The sequence below is a fragment of the Gadus morhua genome, chromosome 3, assembly GCF_902167405.1.
Source record: "Gadus morhua chromosome 3, gadMor3.0, whole genome shotgun sequence".
Taxonomy (NCBI): domain Eukaryota; kingdom Metazoa; phylum Chordata; class Actinopteri; order Gadiformes; family Gadidae; genus Gadus; species Gadus morhua.
Window position 1 is genome coordinate 30,267,776 of NC_044050.1, and position 21,058 is coordinate 30,288,833.

At 51.1% G+C, this 21,058-nt stretch overlaps 2 protein-coding genes across 4 annotated transcripts in view; one reads left to right on the top strand and one right to left on the bottom strand.

Moving 5' to 3' along the window:
• cnnm2b (cyclin and CBS domain divalent metal cation transport mediator 2b) overlaps window positions 1–15,473 on the top strand; it is a 40,370-nt gene extending 24,897 nt beyond the window's left edge. The window contains exons 3-8 of one of the 2 annotated variants that reach the window (XM_030350512.1): window positions 568–705; window positions 2,680–2,849; window positions 4,902–4,995; window positions 6,473–6,535; window positions 12,246–12,424; window positions 13,428–15,473. In XM_030350512.1, the coding sequence (XP_030206372.1) occupies window positions 568–705; window positions 2,680–2,849; window positions 4,902–4,995; window positions 6,473–6,535; window positions 12,246–12,424; window positions 13,428–13,715 (932 nt within the window). In that variant the 3' untranslated portion in view covers window positions 13,716–15,473. The remainder of the gene's footprint in view (window positions 1–567; window positions 706–2,679; window positions 2,850–4,901; window positions 4,996–6,472; window positions 6,536–12,245; window positions 12,425–13,427) is intronic. The other variant, XM_030350513.1, reaches the window with a different exon arrangement.
• A 1,720-nt stretch (window positions 15,474–17,193) lies between these two features.
• The window catches only part of nt5c2b (5'-nucleotidase, cytosolic IIb), a 37,341-nt gene continuing 33,476 nt past the window's right edge, over window positions 17,194–21,058 (bottom strand). For both annotated transcript variants that reach the window (XM_030350516.1, XM_030350517.1), the window contains exon 18: window positions 17,194–19,883. In XM_030350516.1, the coding sequence (XP_030206376.1) occupies window positions 19,626–19,883 (258 nt within the window). In that variant the 3' untranslated portion in view covers window positions 17,194–19,625. The remainder of the gene's footprint in view (window positions 19,884–21,058) is intronic.

Below are 21,058 nucleotides of genomic sequence, written 5' to 3' on the forward strand. Positions count from 1 at the left end.
GGGTCAGGAGCTAGGAGTTAGCGGTCAGGAGCTAGGAGTTAGGGGTCAGGAGCTAGGAGCTAGGAGTTAGGGGTCAGGAGCTAGGAGGTAGGAGCTAGGAGTTAGGGGTCAGGAGCTAGGAGGTAGGAGCTAGGAGTTAGGGGTCAGGAGTTAGGGGTCAGGAGCTAGGAGTTAGCGGTCAGGAGCTAGGAGTTAGGGGTCAGGAGCTAGGAGCTAGGAGTTAGGGGTCAGGAGCTAGGAGCTAGGAGTTAGGGGTCAGGAGCTAGGAGGTAGGAGCTAGGAGTTAGGGGTCAGGAGCTAGGAGCTAGGAGTTAGGGGTCAGGAGCTAGGAGGTAGGAGCTAGGAGTTAGGGGTCAGGAGCTAGGAGTTAGGGGTCAGGAGCTAGGAGCTAGGAGTTAGGGGTCAGGAGCTAGGAGTTAGCGGTCAGGAGCTAGGAGTTAGGGGTCAGGAGCTAGGAGGTAGGAGCTAGGAGTTAGGGGTCAGGAGCTAGGAGCTAGGAGTTAGGGGTCAGGAGCTAGGAGGGTGGGTGGGTCCTCGTCCCCAGCTCACCGTCATCTCCCCCCTCAGCGGACAACAAGTCCAAGAAGAGGATCACGCACCGCGAGAGGAAGCAGGACTTCTCTGCCTTCAAGCCCCTCGACAGCGAGATGAAGGCCAAGGTGTCTCCTCAGCTCCTGCTGGCTACCCTGCGTTTCCTAGCAACAGGCAAGTGGACCACTGTGTGGCCTGACCCCCCAGAGCTCCGCCCCTCTCCGCGGGGTAAGAGGGTGTGAGCGTGTGTTTGGTTTGAGCGCACAATGTGTGTGTTTCTGTCCTTATGGGTGTGTGTATGAGTACCGTTTGTTTCGAGGAAATACAGTTTGGGGGGCGTGAAGGAATCAGTGTGTTGGGAATTAGTGTGTGTGTGTGCGTGTGTGTGTCTATGTGTGTGTGTGTGTGCGTGTGCGTGTGTTTACCTTAGAGTCACACAAGTCATTTGTGTCAAAGGACTCAAAACAAGCGTCTGATGGTATGTGTGTGTGTGTGTGTGTGTGTGTGTGTGTGTGTGTGTGTGTGTGTGTGTGTGTGGCCCCCCCCCACTGTACTTGCCCGCGGGCCCTGGACCGGCTCCGTGTCATGAACCAGGATTGTGCGTTGTGTTGTTCTTGGTTGTGTGCGTCCCCGCAGCTTTCAAAACACAACTCCCTGCCTGTCCGCTGACACAGGCTCCTCCCTCCGCTATGACGTCACTTCCTGGCCCCGTGGTCGGGGGGATCCTGTAAACCGTGGGGACACACGACGCGCAAGATGTGTGAAATGTGGAATTCCATTCCAGCCCCTCCCTCTCTCTCCCCCTCTCTCTCCCCCTCTCTCTCTCTCTCTCCCCCTCTCTCTCCCCCTCTCTCTCTCTCTCCCCCTCCCTCTCTCACTCTCTCTCCCCCTCCCTCTCTCACTCTCTCTCCCCCTCCCTCTCTCCCCCTCCCTCTCTCAATCTCTGTCCCCTTCCCTCTCGCTCTCTCCCCCTCTCTTTCCTCTCTCTCTCCCTCCCCCTCTCTCTCCCCCCTCTCTCTCTCTCGCTCTTGCTCTCGCTCTCTCTCTCTCTCTCATTCTCTCTCTCTCTCTCTCCCCTCTCTCTCTCTCTCTCTCTCTCTCTCTCTCCTTCTCTCTCCCTCTCTCCTTCTCTATGTCCCTCTCTCTACCTGCTGGTCTCTTTCTCTCTCTCTCTCTCTCGCTCGCACTCTCGCACTCTCTCTCTCTCTCTCTCTCTCTCTCGCTCTCTCCTTCTCTCCCTCTCCCCCCTCCCTCTCTCTCTCCCCCCCCCCTCTCTCTCCCCCTCCCTCTCTCTCTCTCTCTCTCACTCTCTCTCTCTCTCTCTCTCTCTCTCTCTCTCTCTCTCTCTCTCTCTCTCTCTCTCTCTCTCTCTTCCTCTCTCTGTCTCTCTGTCTCTCTCTCTCTCTCTCTCTCTCTCTCTCTCTCTCTCTCTCTCTCTCTCTCTCTCTCTCTCTCTCTCTCTCTCTCTCTCTCTCCCTCTCTCCCCTCTCCCCCTCTCTCTCCCTCCCTCTCCCCCCTCTCTCTCCCTCTCTCTCCCTCTCTCTCTCTCCCCCTCTCCCCCGCCTCCCTCCCTCTCCCCCCCTCACTGCCCTACTACAGTACCGTGTGTTAATCACGTCTTGGTGGGCCCTTGGGTTTGCGTCTGAGCTTTGACCCAGCAGCTCAGCCTTTATTAAGGGCGCTCTAAAGGCCATTAGCGGGGTGGGGCCTGTCGTCAGGCAGCGGCCCGCTCCCATTGGCTGTCGTCAGGCAGCGGCCCGCTCCCATTGGCCGCTCGGCGCCGCACGGCGGCCCGCGGGTTCATTAACAGTCGCTAAGGGTCCCGCCGACACCTTTAGGACCTCTGAGAGAGTCTATGAAGGAGGTCGTCAAGTCAAGTCTAATGTGTTATATGTTCTCTCTCTCTCTCACTTTGTGTTCTGCAACCTCTCTCTCTCTCTCTCTCTCTCTCTCTCTCTCTCTCTCTCTCTCTCTCTCTCTCTCTCTCTCTCTCTCCCCCCCCCCCCGTTCTCTCTCTTTCTCTCTCTCTCTCTCTCTCTCTCTCCCCCCCCCTCTCTCTCTCTTTCTCTCTCTCTCTCTCTCCCTCCCCCCCTCTCTCTTTTTCTCTCTCCCTCTCCCCCCTCTCTCCCCCTCCCTCCCTCTCTCCAGAGGTGGAGCCCTTCGGCCCGGTTCAGATGTCAGAGAAGATCCTGCTGCGTCTGCTGAGGCATCCTCACGTCATCCAGGAGCTCAAGTACGACGAGAAGAACAAGAAGGCCCCCGAGCACTTCCTGTTCCACCGCAACAAGCCCGTGGACTACTTCATCCTCATCCTCCAGGTCAGCCAGCTCTCACTATTCCCCCTCGTTCTCACTCTCCTTCTCTCTTCCCTCACTCGCTTCCTCCGTCCTCATCATCCACGTGAGTGGTTCTCTCACTCATTATCTCCCTCCTTATCGCCCTCCTTGGGTTCTCACTCTTCATCTCACTCTTTCTCTAATAAATTCCCTAACTCTCTTCCTTTATCCTCATACTCCATGTGAGTGGGATCTCACTCCTTCTCACTCCTTCTCACTCTATCTTCCTTCGTCCTCATCCTCAAGGTCAGTGGGCTCTCACACTCCTTCTCTCACTCTGCTCTTACTCCTCCCCACTCTCTATCTCTCACTCTTCTCTCACTCATTCCCACTCTCCTTCTCTCATTCATCTCTCACTCCTTCCCACTCTCCTTCTCTCACTCTTCTCTCACTCCTTCCAACTCCTTCTCTCACTCTTCTCTCACTCCTTCCAACTCCTTCTCTCACTCTTCTCTCACTCCTTCCCACTCTCCTTCTCTCATTCCTTCCCACTCTCCTTCTCTCACTCCTTCCCACTCTCCTTCTCTCACTCTTCTCTCACTCCTTCCCACTCTCCTTCTCTCATTCCTTCCCACTCTCCTTCTCTCACTCCTTCCCACTCTCCTTCTCTCACTCTGCTCTTGCTCCTCCCCACTCTCCTTCTCTCACTCCTCCCCACTCTCCTTCTCTCACTCCTTCCCACTCTCCTTCTCTCACTCTTCTCTCACTTCTTCCCACTCCTTCTCTCACTTTTTCTCACTCCTTCCCACTCTCCTTCTCTCACTCTTCTCTCACTCCTTCCCACTCTCCTACTCTCACTCTTCTCTCACTCCTTCCCACTCCTTCTCTCACTCTTCTCTCACTCCTTCCCACTCTCCTTCTCTCACTCCTTCCCACTCTCCTTCTCTCACTCCTTCCCACTCTCCTTCTCTCACACTCCTCTCACTCCTTCCCACTCTCCTTCTCTCACTCCTTCCCACTCTCCTTCTCTCACTCCTTCCTACTCTCCTTCTCTCACACTCCTCTCACTCCTTCCCACTCTCCTTCTCTCACTCTTCTCTCACTCCTTCCCACTCTCCTTCTCTCACACTCCTCTCACTCCTTCCCACTCTCCTTCTCTCACTCCTTCCCACTCTCCTTCTCTCACTCCTTCCCACTCTCCTTCTCTCACACTCCTCTCACTCCTTCCCACTCTCCTCCTCTCACTCCTTCCCACTCTCCTTCTCTCACTCCTTCCCACTCTCCTTCTCTCACTCCTTCCCACCCTCCTTCTCTCACACTCCTCTCACTCCTTCCCACTCTCCTTCTCTCACTCCTTCCCACTCTTCTCTCACTCTCTTCCTTCAGCTAAATGACGTTTCTTGGTTTCAACCCGTTTTCTATCCAGTTGTATTGATGGAACTGTTGGTTTGTTATTAATATTATATATATTTCAGCGCAGTGTGCTCTGTTGTTCAACCCTTTCTCTGGAGAAAGGGTTTCTATTATTATTATATTATATTAGGATTATATTTATAATATAGGACTGTTTTATACGCTGTCCTTAGTTCATCTTCTAAAAAACCCAACAGTGCATAGTGAGTCATGAAATGTCTTTGCCATTGGCTATGGGTGAGTTCAACAGTTTGACTTATTGAACTTATGAACACAGATCTGTCGTGGAATTGTATTTGTTGTCAACAAAAGTATGTATGATATAAAGAACTATGAGGCCTATGAAAACATAGCCATGGTAAAAGATGATATGGCACTTAATGTACACACTTATTGTATGTCATACATCAACAGTGCTAGTACTAATCCTAGCTATCTTTCTTGTATACAAGGAATGGGTTAACCCTTTTTATTGTTAGTGCTTGGCACATGGTTCTATGAACATCCTTACTCTACCGACAGCGATAAATTGTTGTTTCTCTGTCTTCTGATTAATGTACTTATGTAAGTCGCTTTTAATAAAAGCGGAAAAAAAACAAAAAAACATGTGCTAAACGCCCTGAATGTAAACGCTGAGGATGGATCAACGTGAGGCTGATGAGCTCGCCGCTGTCCCAACAGGGGAAGGTGGAGGTGGAGGCCGGAAAGGAGGGCATGAAGTTTGAAGCGGGCGCCTTCTCGTCCTACGGGATGATGGCTCTGACCGCCTCACCAGGTAACTCCTCCTCCTCCTCCTCCTCCTCCTCCTCCTCCTCATCATCATCATCATCATCATCATCACACTCAGATCTGAGAACATGCTCAAAAGGTGTGCATTCATAAACCCAAATTTGAACCAATGCATCAGAAGTTGCACATCTGTGAAAAATTTCCTCACAAATAAAATGATAAAGAATGCTCTCTTAATTCAGCATTTTAATGAGCGAGCACAAATCCATTGTACAGCTGCTCGAATCTGCTCCTGCAAGTCCCAGCTGTGGGGTTTTTTGCAGGTAGTTTTGCAACACGTCTGGGTGGTAAAGAAAAGATCTGTTGTAAAATGGATTAATGCTCGCTCATTAAAATGCTGAATTAAGATAGCGTTCTTTATCATTTTATTTGTGAGGAAATTTTCACTGATGTGCAACTTCTGATGCATTGGTTCAAATTTGGGTTAACGAATGCACACCTTTTGGACATGTTCTCAGATTATGAAACACGGGTCTGCGAATGTGTTTTGCACCAACTGCGCTACAATAATTGTAGCAAAAGGATTTGTGCACCTGTAACACAGATTTGTGTACTCGTAGACCCTATTTTGTGTTTACAATGGTCTGAAAAATATTTACGACTACAAATGTACTGTTACACATTTGTGACTTTAGAGTACACATGCAAAATAAATATATACAACTTCAAATTTACTGTGACTTTAGTGTACGCATTCAAATTCTGCAGTTACAGGTGCTAAAGACTTTTGCTACAATAATAACTTCATTGAGAGAGAGAAAGGGGGGGAGAGAGAGAGGGGGGGAGAGAGAGAGAGAGAGAGAGAGAGAGGAGAGAGAGAGGAGAGAGAGAGAGAGAGAGAGAGAGAGGAGAGAGAGAGAGAGAGAGAGAGAGAGAGAGAGAGAGAGAGAGAGAGAGAGAGAGAGAGAGAGAGAGAGAGAGAGAGAGAGAGAAAGGGGGGAGAGAGAGAGAGCGGGAGATGTGGAGAGAGAGAGCGAGAGGTTTCTTTATAGTGACAGAGGTGATTCACTCTTTATTCATTCATTCTCAGCCTTCTTGGCTCATTCATAAAATAAAGCTTAGTTGGAACAGGAGACATCTGCTGGCCGGAGACAGGTTGGTTCTCGGTTGGTCCTTTCTGTCTCCTCCAGGATGTCTGTTCTGGAGAGAGCTGGAATGTGATCAGTAGTCAATGTTTAATATTGTTCACCTGTGAGCTCGTAGTGACAGATCTTTCTGCTTCCTTTCTTTCTGTCTCTGTATCTCTCTCTCTCTCTTTCTACTTTTTCCCTCAATCAATCCATCTCTCTCTCTCTCTCTCTCTCTCTCTCTCTCTCTCTCTCTCTCTCTCTCTCTCTCTCTCTCTCTCTCTCTCTCTCTCTCTCTCTCTCTCTCTCTCTATGTATTTATGTCTATCTATATATAAATGTCTTCCTCTCTGTCTATCTATATCTGTCTGTCTGTCCCTCCCTTTCTGTCTTCAGTCCCTCTCTCGTTGTCCCGTACCTTTGTGGTCAGTCGCGCTGAGTCCTTAGCAGGATCTCCAGGTACAGTATGTCCTCTCTGCGCTCTCCTCCACCACCTCCGCCCTCTGCTCCACCCTGCCCCCCCCCCCCCCCCCCCTGCTGCCCCCACCTCATCGTGTCCATGTGTCAGTCCGTTACTGGTGCCTGAACCTGCCTCAGTGAAGCTTCATTAACGCGTTGTGCTGTCTGAGGCTGTAACCCACAATGCACCTCTCCTCCTCTGAGGCTGTAACCCACAATGCACCTCTCCTCCTCTGAGCCTGTAACCCTGTGACTGACAGGCGCACCCACAATGCACCTCTCCTCCTCTGAGCCTGTAACCCACAATGCACCTCTCCTCCTATGAGCCTGTAGCCCTGTGACTGACAGGCGCCCCAACAATGCACCTCTCCTCCTCTGAGGCTGTAACCCACAATGCACCTCTCCTCCTCTGAGCCTGTAACCCACAATGCACCTCTCCTCCTCTGAGCCTGTAGCCCTGTGACTGACGGGACGTACCAATGCATGCACCTCTCCTCCTCTGAGCCTGTAACCCACAATGCACCTCTCCTCCTCTGAGCCTGTAGCCCTGTGACTGACGGGACGTCCCATGCATTGTGTTTTTGTTGTTTGTTGTGTTACGGTAACAGCCTTTGTTTGGGCCTTCAGAGCATGTGGCTGCAGGCGGTGTCACGTTAAAATTGTACCGGGGGCGAAAATTGTACCGGCCTACGTCATCGTTTGTTTACATCCTGACAACCTGACAACCTGCCCGGCAACAGACGACGCGATGCAGAAAACATGTTTCCAAACGACGAAATAACATAATACAGATAGCGGATCGCTATCTGTATTATGATAGATAGCGATAACACCTATTTTTACTTTATATTTGTATTGTATTTAATTGTTTAATCGAAACAATAAAAAAAAGTTGCCCGCAGAACGGGCGATCGCGTCAAATGACGCGTCAAATCACGTAGGAAGGTTCTTGAACATTCTAGGCTATGAAACCTGCTTAAAACACTCAGTTTACTAGCTAAATTCGATTAAACAATTCAATACAATACAAATATAAAGTAAAAACAAGTGTTATCTAGCGATCCGTTATCTGTATTATGTTTCAAGAACCCTCCTACGTCATTTGACGCGATCGCCCGTTTCGCGGGCACATTTTTTTATTGTTTCGATTAAACAATTAAATACAATACAAATATAAAGTAAAAACAAGTGTTATCGCTATCTATCATAATACAGATAGCGATCCGCTATCTGTATTATGTTATTTCGTAGTTTGGAAACATGTTTTCTGCATCGCGTCGTCTGTTGCCGGGCAGGTTGTCAGGATGTAAACAAACGATGACGTAGGCCGGTACAATTTTCGCCCCCGGTACAATTTTAACGTGACAGCGGCCATCCCAGCTGTTGTGCAATAGCTGCATGTGTGTGTGTGTGTGTGTGTGTGTGTGTGTATGTGACGGCGTGTTGAGTGTGTGAGTGTGTGTGTGTGTGTGTGTGACGGCGTGTTGAGTGTGTGTGTGTGTGTGTGTGTGTGTGTGTGTGTGTGTGTGTGTGTGTGTGTGTGTGTGTGTGTGTGTGTGTGTGACAGCGTGTTGTGTGTGTGTGTGTGTGTGTGTGTGTGACGCTGTGTTGAGTGTGTGTGTATGTGTGTGTGTGTGTGTGTGTGTGTGTATGTGACGCCGTGTTGAGTGTGTGTGTGTGTGTGTGTGTGTGTGTGTGTGTGTGTGTGTGTGTGACAGCGTGTTGAGTGTGTGTGTGTGTGTGTGTGTGTGTGTGTGTGTGACGCTGTGTTGAGTGTGTGTGTATGTGTGTGTGTGTGTGTGTGTGTGTGTGTGTATGTGACGCCGTGTTGAGTGTGTGTGTGTGTGTGTGTGTGTGTGTATGTGTGTATGTGACGCCGTGTTGAGTGTGTGTGTGTCGGGGTGGGACGTGAGAGAAAGCCACTGTAGAAAACCAGTGGAACCAGTGAAGGAGCAGCACCTTCTGCCCTGGGGCCATTCGTCAAGCTGGTGAATGGTGTGGGGCCCAGGGGCCTCCCCCACAATGCACCTCTTCTCCTCCTCCTCTGAGCCTGTAACCCTTTGACTGCATCAACAAGACCCCCACACAGACCCCGGGGCCCTGCTGGGAACACACACACACATGGACTCATGCACTCACACACATGGACTCATGCACTCACACACATGGACACATGAACACACAAACATGCACACACACACACAAACACACACACACACATGGACACACACACACACACACACACACACATGGACTCATGCACTCACACACATGGACACATGAACACACAAACATGCACACACACACACAAACACACACACACACATGGACACACACACACACACACACATGGACACGGGCACACAAACACATGGAGACATGCACACACACACACACATGCACACATATGTTCAGACACACACACACACACACACACATGCACACATATGTTCAGTCACACACACACACAAACATACACACACATGGACACATGTTCACACACATGGAGCGAGTGTAGGGACCACCACAGACCCCCCCCCTCCTGACCTCTGGAGGCGGTCTTCCCCCACCCCCTCTGGAGACGGTCTTCCCCCCCCCCCCCCCCCCCCCCCCCCCCCTCTGGAGGCGGTCTCCCCCCCCCCCCCTCCTGACCTCTGGAGGCGGTCTTCCCCCCCCCCCCTCTGGAGACGGTCTCCCCCCCCCACCCCCCCCTCTGGAGGCGGTCTTCCCCCCCCCCCCCCCCTCTGGAGGCGGTCTCCCCCCCCCCCTCCTGACCTCTGGAGACGGTATTCCCCCCCCCCCCCCCCTCTGGAGGCGGTCTCCCCCCCCCCCCCCCCCCCCCCCTGGAGGCGGTCTCCCCCCCCCCCCCTCTGGAGGCGGTCTCCCCCCCCCCCCACTCCCAGCCGTGACCCCCAGTGACCTCCAGTGACCTCCAGTGCCTCTCAAGCATGTTGTCCCCCCGCCCCCCGTGGTCTGAGTACGTGTGTGTATAGGTGGGCTGCGTGTGCGTGTGCGTGTGCGTGTGCGCGTGTGCGCGTGTGTGTGTGTGTGTGTGTGTGTGTGTGCGCTCTGTATTGATTGGCCCCTCGGGAAAGTGGAGTACTAATCCACGAGTTCACATGCCAGGTTTACCCCTACTGCGCCTGGTCCACACACACACGCACGCACGCGCGTGCGCACACACACACACACACACACACAAACGCACACGCACACACAAACCCATACACAAAAGCGTGCCCACACACACACACACACTGAAACCATGGGATTACATACATTCCTCTGAGCGTAGTAGCATTAGTGGTCCCAGCCTGCCTCACTTTGTTGTGTGAGTTCCCTTCTTTAAGAAGTGGAAAACATAATCTCGCTTTAATTAAACAGCAGTCTTACAGCGGGCGGAGGCCGCGTTGCAGCGCCGCCAGCTAAAGACCGGAGAACCTCCTCTCCCTGAAGAAACACACTGGGACCCCACTGGAGGGCCAGGGACCACCAGGAACACATACACAGAGACACTGGAGGGCCAGGGACCACCAGGAACACAGAGACACTGGAGGGCCAGGGACCACCAGGAACACAGAGACACTGGAGGGCCAGGGACCACCAGGAACACAGAGACACTGGAGGGCCAGGGACCACCAGGAACACAGACACAGAGACACTGGAGGGCCAGGGACCACCAGGAACACAGACACAGACACACTGGAGGGCCAGGGACCACCAGGAACACAGAGACACTGGAGGGCCAGGGACCACCAGGAACACAGAGACACTGGAGGGCCAGGGACCACCAGGAACACATACACAGAGACACTGGAGGGCCAGGGACCACCAGGAACACATACACAGAGACACTGGAGGGCCAGGGACCACCAGGAACACAGACACAGAGACACTGGAGGGCCAGGGACCACCAGGAACACAGACACAGAGACACTGGAGGGCCAGGGACCACCAGGGACACATACACAGAGACACTGGAGGGCCAGGGACCACCAGGAACACAGAGACACTGGAGGGCCAGGGACCACCAGGAACACACAGAGACACTGGAGGGCCAGGGACCACCAGGAACACATACACAGAGACACTGGAGGGCCAGGGACCACCAGGAACACATACACAGAGACACTGGAGGGCCAGGGACCACCAGGAACACATACACAGAGGCACTGGAGGGCCAGGGACCACCAGGAACACAGAGACACTGGAGGGCCAGGGACCACCAGGAACACATACACAGAGACACTGGAGGGCCAGGGACCACCAGGAACACAGAGACACTGGAGGGCCAGGGACCACCAGGAACACAGAGACACTGGAGGGCCAGGGACACAGAGACAGAGACACTGGAGGGCCAGGGACCACCAGGAACACACAGAGACACTGGAGGGCCAGGGACCACCAGGAACACAGACACAGAGACACTGGAGGGCCAGGGACCACCAGGAACACACAGAGACAGAGACACTGGAGGGCCAGGGACCACCAGGAACACAGAGACAGAGACACTGGAGGGCCAGGGACCACCAGGGACACAGACACAGACACACTGGAGGGCCAGGGACCACCAGGAACACACAGAGACACTGGAGGGCCAGGGACCACCAGGAACACAGAGACACTGGAGGGCCAGGGACCACCAGGAACACAGAGACACTGGAGGGCCAGGGACCACCAGGAACACAGAGACAGAGACACTGGAGGGCCAGGGACCACCAGGGACACAGAGACACTGGAGGGCCAGGGACCACCAGGAACACAGAGACACTGGAGGGCCAGGGACCACCAGGGACACAGAGACACTGGAGGGCCAGGGACCATCAGGAACACAGACACAGAGACACTGGAGGGCCAGGGACCACCAGGAACACAGAGACACTGGAGGGCCAGGGACCACCAGGAACACATACACAGAGACACTGGAGGGCCAGGGACCACCAGGAACACAGACACAGAGACACTGGAGGGCCAGGGACCACCAGGAACACAGAGACACTGGAGGGCCAGGGACCACCAGGAACACACAGAGACACTGGAGGGCCAGGGACCACCAGGAACACAGAGACACTGGAGGGCCAGGGACCATCAGGAACACAGACACAGAGACACTGGAGGGCCAGGGACCACCAGGAACACAGAGACACTGGAGGGCCAGGGACCACCAGGAACACAGACACAGAGACACTGGAGGGCCAGGGACCACCAGGAACACACAGAGACACTGGAGGGCCAGGGACCACCAGGAACACATAGAGACACTGGAGGGCCAGGGACCACCAGGAACACAGACACAGAGACACTGGAGGGCCAGGGACCACCAGGGACACAGAGACACTGGAGGGCCAGGGACCTCCAGGGACACAGACCCCCTGGCAGCTCCTCACCAGCCGCTGAACCTAACCCTACTTCTGAGCAGAATGAGTTTTTGCCACAAACAGTTCCCAGTTTAAACCTGCAAACACACAGAATAAACACGCCATGGGGGAACTCAACTCAAACTACTAACTAACCCCTAACTACGTGTGCAGGCCGTCCCTAACAGTTGTGTGTGTTTGTGATAAAGTGTGTTAACGTGTTGGGAGACCCTCTTCGGGGCGAACCATTGCTCTCCCCGAGACGGGGGGAGACGGGGATCAACTGTGGAACAACGGTGTTGAATGTAGTGTCCAACCCTCCTTTCTTTTCTTGATAATTCCTCTCCTTCCAGAGAATAAGTCCCCCCCCCGGCCCTTTGGACTCAACCACTCCGACTCTCTAAACAGGAGCGAGCGGCCGGACGCCCTCCCCCCCGCGCTGGGCAGCAGCAACAACCAGCTCAACACCTTCCTGCACGTCTACGTGCCAGACTACTCGGTGCGAGCCAGCTCAGACCTGCAGTACATCAAGGTGAGACAGACAGACAGACAGACAGACAGACAGACAGACAGACAGACAGACAGACAGACTTGCAGTACATCAAGGTGAGACAGACAGACAGACAGACAGACAGACAGACAGACAGACCTGCAGTACATCAAGGTGAGACAGACAGACAGACAGATAGGCAGACAGACAGACAGACAGACAGACCTGCAGTACATCAAGGTGAGACAGACAGACAGACAGACAGACCTGCAGTACATCAAGGTGAGACAGACAGACAGACAGATAGGCAGACAGACAGGCAGGCAGACAGACAGACAGACAGACAGACAGATCTGACCTCTGAAAGGTGTGTTCTAACCCCGCCCCCTCACCTCTGATAGGAGTGTGCTAGCCCCGCCCCTCCCCTCTGATAGGAGCGTGCTAACCCCGCCCCTCACCTCTGATAGGAGCGTGATAACCCCGCCCCTTACTTCTGATACGAGTGTGCTCTAACCCCGCCCATTTGCCTCTGATTGGACCGTGTGCTAACCAATTACAATTAGGGCATTTAGCAGACGCTGTTATCCAAAGCGACTTACATCGGTTAATACACACATTGACGCCCCGACGGCAGAGCCAACCACGCAAGGCGACAGCCAGCTGGTCAGGGGCAGTCAGGGTTAAGTGTCTTGCTAACCCCGCCCCTCACCTCTGATAGGAGCGTGCTAACCCCGCCCCTCACCTCTGATAGAGCGTGTTCTAACCCCGCCCCTCACCTCTGATAGGAGCGTGTTCTAACCCCGCCCCTCACCTCTGATAGGAGAGTGCTAACCCCGCCCCTCACCTCTGATAGAGCGTGTTCTAACCCCGCCCCTCACCTCTGATAGGAGCGTGCTAACCCCGCCCCTCACCTCTGATAGGAGAGTGCTAACCCCGCCCCTCACCTCTGATAGAGCGTGCTAACGCCGCCCCTGGCCTCTGATTGGACCGTGTGCTAACCCCGCCCCTGGCCTCTGATTGGACCGTGTGCTAACCCCGCCCCCAGGTGAGCCGGCAGCAGTACCAGAACGCCGTGCTAGCGTCCCGCATGGACAAGACGCCGCAGTCCAGCGACACCGAGTTCACCAAGATCGAGCTGACGCTGAGCGAGGTGTACGACGCCGTGGACCCGCCCCCCGGCCCCGGCCCCGCCCACACCATCAGCGCCGCCCCGCCCGCCGTCACCATGGCGACGGCCAACGAGTCGTCCCAGCTGCTCAACCAGAACTGTGTGGGGGGTCTCGGGGGGCGGCCAAACCACAGCGCCGCCCACCACCTCGAGGGCCCCATCTAGACCCCCAGCGACCCGCCACCCCCCCCCCCCCCCGGGGGCCCTGAGGGCCCAACCCAATACCTCCTCTGACCCACACACACACACACACGGGGGGGGGGGGGGCGGGGCGGGGGGGCGCGGGGGGAGGGAGACGGGGGGCCGGGGGTCTCACCCCCCCCTCAAAGAGGAGGGCGGGGCAGTGGGCTCCCCCCCCCCCCCCCTGCAGGGGGGCACGGACCACATCACGGACCCGACCAAGAGGGGGCGGGGCCTCACCCAGAGGGGGCGGGGCCTCATCCATTGACCAGAGGGGGGCGGGGCCTCGTCCTGGAGGCGGGCGGCCGGCACGGGGCGCGGCCCCCGGTCGTCACACTGGACGACGCACACATACGTCACACACACACACACGCATACGCACACACAATAACGCACACACACAGACTGACGCACACGCACACATACGTCACACACACACAGGCAGCCGGACCCTCTACAGCCCCCCCCTCCCAGCAGGTCGCCGTGGCGATCAGAGACTGTAGCACAACCGCTTGAGACGTCGCCAAACCAAGAATGTTTCCTCTATTTATTTATTTTATAATAACGTGTATATATGTATGCATATAGAGACAGAGATGGCATACACACCGGCCTACAAACATGCATGAGCATGTGCACAGATGTGAGGGGCGTGGCCTGTCAGAGACACGCCCCCGGCTTCCAGGCATCATGTATATGGAGAGGTGAGGGTCTTTTACAGATGTGTATATTACAGATCTTCTTATTTTTTACTATTATTCTAAATCGGCCGATGGTACAATATCTTTTTCACCTTTATAAGAGAAATCACACTATTGCCTTTCAGAGAAATCGTTTAATCAATTATTTTAACAAAAACGTGCAATGACATATATAGTTTATTTAAGAGATGATTATGGTTCCAGAGATCCATGTATTGTAGATTGACAGATATATTTGTACGTAAGTATCATATATATATTGGTTTTCTGAAAAAAGAAAAATGCCACTGATCTGCCAGAGATCCCCCCTTGCAATGCTCCTCTCTCTCTCTCTCTCTCTCTCTCTCTCTCTCTCTCTCTCTCTCTCTCTCTCTCTCTCTCTCTCTCTCTCTCATTCTCTCTCTCTCTCTCTCTCTCTCTCTCTTCAGGTATGTCTAATGTTAAGCGCCTTGAGTCCAGACTGTTTTCTATAGTAGTTTTACTCCAGAATGCAGTGTAGCGGTCAGCGAGAGGGAGAAGAACAAGGGAGGGGGCGGAGCTATAATAATTATGCACGTGGACAAACATCTTTTTATTATTTGTTGCCAATTTTGAAAATAATCAAACTTGATAATTGCACAGTATTAATGACCTCATCTAACGTGTTGAGTATCATCAACGTTACAAAAAAATAACCTCAACATTAAAAATGACTTAAAAGATCCAGGCATATTGTTTTTAACATTAGAATGTGCATGTGTGAGTGTGCGCGTGTATATCGTGTGGGCATGGGTGTGTGTGTGTGTGTGTGTGTGTGTGTGTGTGTGTGTGTGTGTGTGTGTGTGTGTGTGTGTGTGTATGCGCATGCATGCTAGTGCATGAACATGCACCCGGGCGTGTGCACGTGGCCCTTCCCTTGATCACCTCCCGGGCAGATGAGCTTCCAGTTTCCTGCCTTCTGTTTCAGTGCTTATGTACATAAACCGCCAAGTAAAGACTGACACAGGACATCATGATATTTTTTTGTATTAGTATTTGATTAAATGATAACTTCTATCATCAATCCAGCTTGAATAACTTCCTTTATCCATTAGGAAATGATTGTAGAATTTTTGAAACTTAATGGGTAAGGAAATAATTGTAGAATTTTTGAAACTTAATGGGTAACTATATTTCTTTTCCATTTTTCTATCTTTTTGTTCGGCACTTGTTAAATTACCTCAGATGAAATGGAAATGAGTTCGAGGAAATATGCTAATGCTGAATATTTTCCGAATTTCTGAAAAAAGCAATTCTGGCACATTGTATATTTTGTAAAGTGTAAAGCAGTTATGTGAAGAGTTCATTTGAAAAAAGGAAAAATAACGTAACTTCACACTAGTATTACAATCAAGAAATATTATAAAACAATCAAAGCGACTTCAATTCGATATGAAATTGGATATTGAATTGGATGTTCAACAATGGATTAAGGTTATTGGTTTTCTTTTGCAAATGAACTCATCGGAAATAACAAGTATGTCAGTGCTTTAGTTTTTTATTGAATAGTTGAAGATATTCCATAGACATTGTATATTAACAAAGAATATGATGTCAATCATTATTTGTACGCAACTTGTAACCACTGGAGGTCGCTATTTTTTAACTTTTCTGTGAACGCCACTTCATATAAAACCTTTTGGCAATCATGGATTTATCATATTTCCCTCAATTCAATTGTGAGGGTATCATACCGTATATAGGTATATATATATATATATATATATATATATATATATATATATATATATATATATATATATATATATATATAGTTATATATATATATATATAGTTATATATATATATAGTTATATATATATATAGTTATATATATATATATATATATATATATATATATATATATATATATATATATATATATATATATATATATATATATATATATATATATATATATATAGTTGTACGTTTACTTGATCCTATGCATCGGGTCCACTCTGCTCTGCAGGGACAATCATGTCAGAAACAATCGAAGAGAAAGTAGGAGAAGGATGTTTTTATGTGTTTCATTCTCTACTGATCCGCACTGGAGCGACAGCGCCTGCGTCACCAGCGACTCTGAATTGATCGTGAACTATAAAGTCTGCACGCAAAGAAAGACTTTCGACACGATGGGAGAATTGAAGACTGAATTTGGCACAGTCGAGATTTGTCCGATGAATAGGTTGTTATTTTAGAGTTGAGTTCAATACATGGAACTGTGTTCAGACTCGTTATCTCCCACGTCCTGTCAGCTGTCCGATGAGAGGGAGGTCGACGGTGGCTCCTCCCCTTTTCAAAACGCTGTCACTCCCTCAGACTCAAGAAGACTCCCAGAGTTTCCTCTAGCTGGTGGTTCAATAAAAAAGTGAATGATTAACAGAACGATTCAATTGATTGGAGAGACTTATTTCAAATTGCTGCCAAAAGGAGCGAGAGAGAGAAAGAGAGAGAGAGAGAGAGAGAGAGAGAGAGAGAGAGAGAGAGAGAGAGAGAGAGAGAGAGAGAGAGAGAGAGAGAGATAGGAGGGGAGAGAGAGAGAGAGAGAGAGGGGGACATGTGGAATTAATGTTTTGTGATCAACAATATTGGTCAAAAGAATGACGCTAATTTCAGTTTGTGGAGGTTTCTTTTTAGTCCAAAAGCAGGCAGAAAGAACAGAAAATACAGCAGCGGTCGAACTTTGTCTTATCAACCACTTACCTATCAAATTACCCGTATATTTAATCAAGGAAACACGCTTATGTAAAACTTACTTTATTCATAATGTCAGAGAAATATCATATTTTACATACTGTAGGGCTGGAAAATATTAATTCCTTTAATTAAAAATGTTTTCTGATCTAAGGAGAAAAAAATAAGTCTGGAACATGAAGATACTCATTCATATATTCAATCAATGTTGTAAACCAAGTTTGTAAGGAAAAAAAAAAGGAAACTAGGGTAGAAAAACGTAACAATTAGTTGTTAGGAACTTGCCATGCAATACCCCCTCATCAAGTATATTCTGTTCAAGTCCTCTGCTGGTACAAGTTTGGATTAAGTACAAAATAAACTACTGGGTGTAAAGGAAAGCCATGTTTTAGAACACAGACTTAAGGAAAGCTCCTACAAGGAACCTCTCAGTTAGCTCGCTGGGCTAGCATAGGCCTGAATGTTCATAAGCACACAAAACACCAGATGGCAACAGTTGACACGTGTGGTTAATCAATCATAGAAGAGGAATTCTCTGAAGACAGTAAAATAAAAGACAACTTATCTATTCATATAATCAATCCATCTGTCACATTTAGTCAAATGACGCATTTCAGTGAGTTAGCGCGATTGTTTCAGAGTACTATCACAAAACTAAGTAATCTGAACCAATTCTGAGTATCTACTTGATACCGTCTGTTAACTCGTTCTATGAATAATTATATAGATACTGATAATGAATGCTGCTCAGTCGTGTGATTTCCCTTTCTTCGCCTAAAATCAACATTACTCTGAAAACTGAAACACCACAAATAAACATGACCCAAAGTGCAGAAGGAACATAAAGACACTTCATTAAACTCCTGGAATAAAATAAAGAGAATTAAGGACACCTTTGTGTTTTGTTGCATACAGTATTATATATTTGATAGGAAGATATACGAAAACAAAAAAAATGCAAATCAAATCAAATTTTCCCAACTCCAATGTACGGCAGTTATGTCTTCAATTTTGTTTGATATCTGATATCACTCAAAAAAAAGCAAGCATTTCATTACTGCATGCCTGTGTGCATATATTATTTCGAAATAATTAACAGAAATTAATAATCAATGGGATACTAACTAATGATAATGCACCCAAACAGAATAGTATTTTTAGGATCTCAAGCCATTGAACGTTCTTTAACCAAATGTGTGCGCAGGTTTGTGAAACGCAGGGTTTCTGAATCACAACTCAAAGATTAGTAGACTGACATGCAGGTTAGAAATATGTGGAATGACTCTTCTAGAAAACGGTTATCTGGAGCAAAGGAGTATCTAATATCGCCGCGGCGTCCGGGACCACTTGTTGCAGACAAAAACGCCCTTCGTGATTTATCTAACTTTACTGTAAGGAGGGCACGTCTCTTAACGACCTCAGGATTATTGGTCAAGCCAAAACAAAGCTCTAAAAAACGAAATCAAACTCTAAAATACTAAAGGAAGCCTCACTCCACAGAGCTCATGGTTCCTATGTAGCTAAGCTGACTGCAGAACACGGTAGGGTGTGCTCCCATCTCGTCGAGGTTCACGTTGGCGTAAGGAACACGTCTCTGACCAGCGTGGGCTGCCCTTACAGTAGCCCTACTGTACATAGTTTACAGCCGTACTGTACTCCTTACAGTAGCCTTACAGTAGCCCCACTGTACATAGTTTACAGCGGTACTGTACTCCTTACAGTAGCCTTACAGTAGCCCTACTGTACATAGTTTACAGCCGTACTGTACTCCTTACAGTAGCCTTACAGTAGCCCCACTGTACATAGTTTACAGCGGTACTGTACTCCTTACAGTAGCCTTACAGTAGCCCCACTGTACTCTGCGGCTGAGACCCCAAGCCGGGGAGGTCGTCTCCACGGCGGCGTGCAGCAGACCTTCTCGTTGATCTCGTTTTGGAGTCGGTGATCCACACCGATGCCCGCGGCGTCGTTACGCCCAGAGTCGTCGGGAGGTACTAAGCTCCGGAGCTCCATCAGGATCAACTCACATTCTAACAGTCTACTGGCAGAGGACAGACGCACAGACACACATTCTAACAGTCTACTGGCAGAGGACAGACGCACAGACACACATTCTAACAGTCTACTTTGGCAGAGAACAGATGGACAGACGGACAGACACTGACGAGAAGCTTTGTGTCGTCGGTCCGTCTGGTTGGACAGCAAGCCGTCCAATCACAGGACGGGACTCAAAGGACTTAAAACAAACGAAAAGGGACTGTGCTTCTCTCGTCCTCTTTTAAAACTGTAGCAAGGGGAGCGAGGACGACCGGGGGACGGGTGTCAACGTGAACACACACCGCGTGGGGGCTCGGTCCGGGTAACACACACCTTTCAGTTCAACAGGATCTCTAGATTTCAAGACAGTCCGCAGTCCGCTCACTTTAACCTCATTCCTCCTCTTCCTCCTCCTCCTACTCTCCTCCTCTTCCTCTTCTTCCTATTCCTCCTCCTCCTCCTCTTCCTCCTCCTCCTCCTCCTCCTCCTCGTCGTCATCTTCGTCGTGGCAGTGGGTGATTTCCTGGGGGGTGTGGGGGAACAGGTTGGGCGGTTTGATCTCGCTGACGGAGCGCGTCAGGTGTCCGCGCTTGCAGTCCCCGTCCTGACACTCCCCGCACGGCGTGCGGTTGCGAGTGGCGAGGGGCGACTCCACGTCGAAGTCCACGTGGGCGTGCTCCACCGTCGACTCGTGGGGCATCTGGGGGGGCAGGAAGGAGACAGAGAGGTCAGGGGGTTACCTCCTGGGGGGGCAGGAAGGAGACAGAGAGGTCAGGGGGTTACCTCCTGGGGGGGCAGGAAGGAGACAGAGAGGTCAGGGGGTTACCTCCTGGGGGGGCAGGAAGGAGACAGAGAGGTCAGGGGGTTACCTCCTGGGGGGGCAGGAAGGAGACAGAGAGGTCAGGGGGTTACCTCCTGGGGGGGCAGGAAGGAGACAGAGAGGTCAGGGGGTTACCTCCTGGGGGGGCAGGAAGGAGACAGAGAGGTCAGGGGGTTACCTCCTGGGGGGGCAGGAAGGAGACAGAGAGGTCAGGGGGTTACCTCCTGGGGGGGCAGGAAGGAGACAGAGAGGTCAGGGGGTTACCTCCTGGGGGGGCAGGAAGGAGACAGAGAGGTCAGGGGGTTACCTCCTGGGGGGGCAGGAAGGAGACAGAGAGGTCAGGGGGTTACCTCCTGGGGGTGAATCTGAGAGGGAGGAGCCTTAGCGGGGAGACCCCTGTGTGTGGACGTGTGTGTGGACGTGTGTGGACGTGTGTGGAGGTGTGTGGAGGTGTGTGGAGGTGTGTGGAGGTGTGTGGACGTGTGTGGACGTGTGTGGACGTGTGTGGAGGTGTGTGGAGGTGTGTGGAGGTGTGTGGAGGTGTGTGGAGGTGTGTGGAGGTGTGTGTGGAGGTGTGTGGAGGTGTGTGAACGTGTGTGGATGTGTGTGGAGGTGTGTGGAGGTGTGTGGAGGTGTGTGAACGTGTGTGGAGGTGTGTGGAGGTGTGTGGAGGTGTGTGGAGGTGTGTGTGGAGGTGTGTGGAGGTGTGTGAACGTGTGTGGAGGTGTGTGGACGTGTGTGGACGTGTGTGGACGTGTGTGGAGGTGTGTGGAGGTGTGTGGAGGTGTATGAACGTGTGTGGAGGTGTGTGGAGGTGTGTGGAGGTGTGTGGAGGTGTGTGGAGGTGTGTGTGGAGGTGTGTGTGGAGGTGTGTGTGGAGGTGTGTGGAGGTGTGTGGAGGTGTGTGGAGGTGTGTGGAGGTGTGTGGAGGTGTGTGTGGAGGTGTGTGGAGGTGTGTGGAGGTGTGTGGAGGTGTGTGTGGAGGTGTGTGGAGGTGTGTGGAGGTGTGTGGAGGTGTGTGGAGGTGTGTGTGGAGGTGTGTGGAGGTGTGTGGG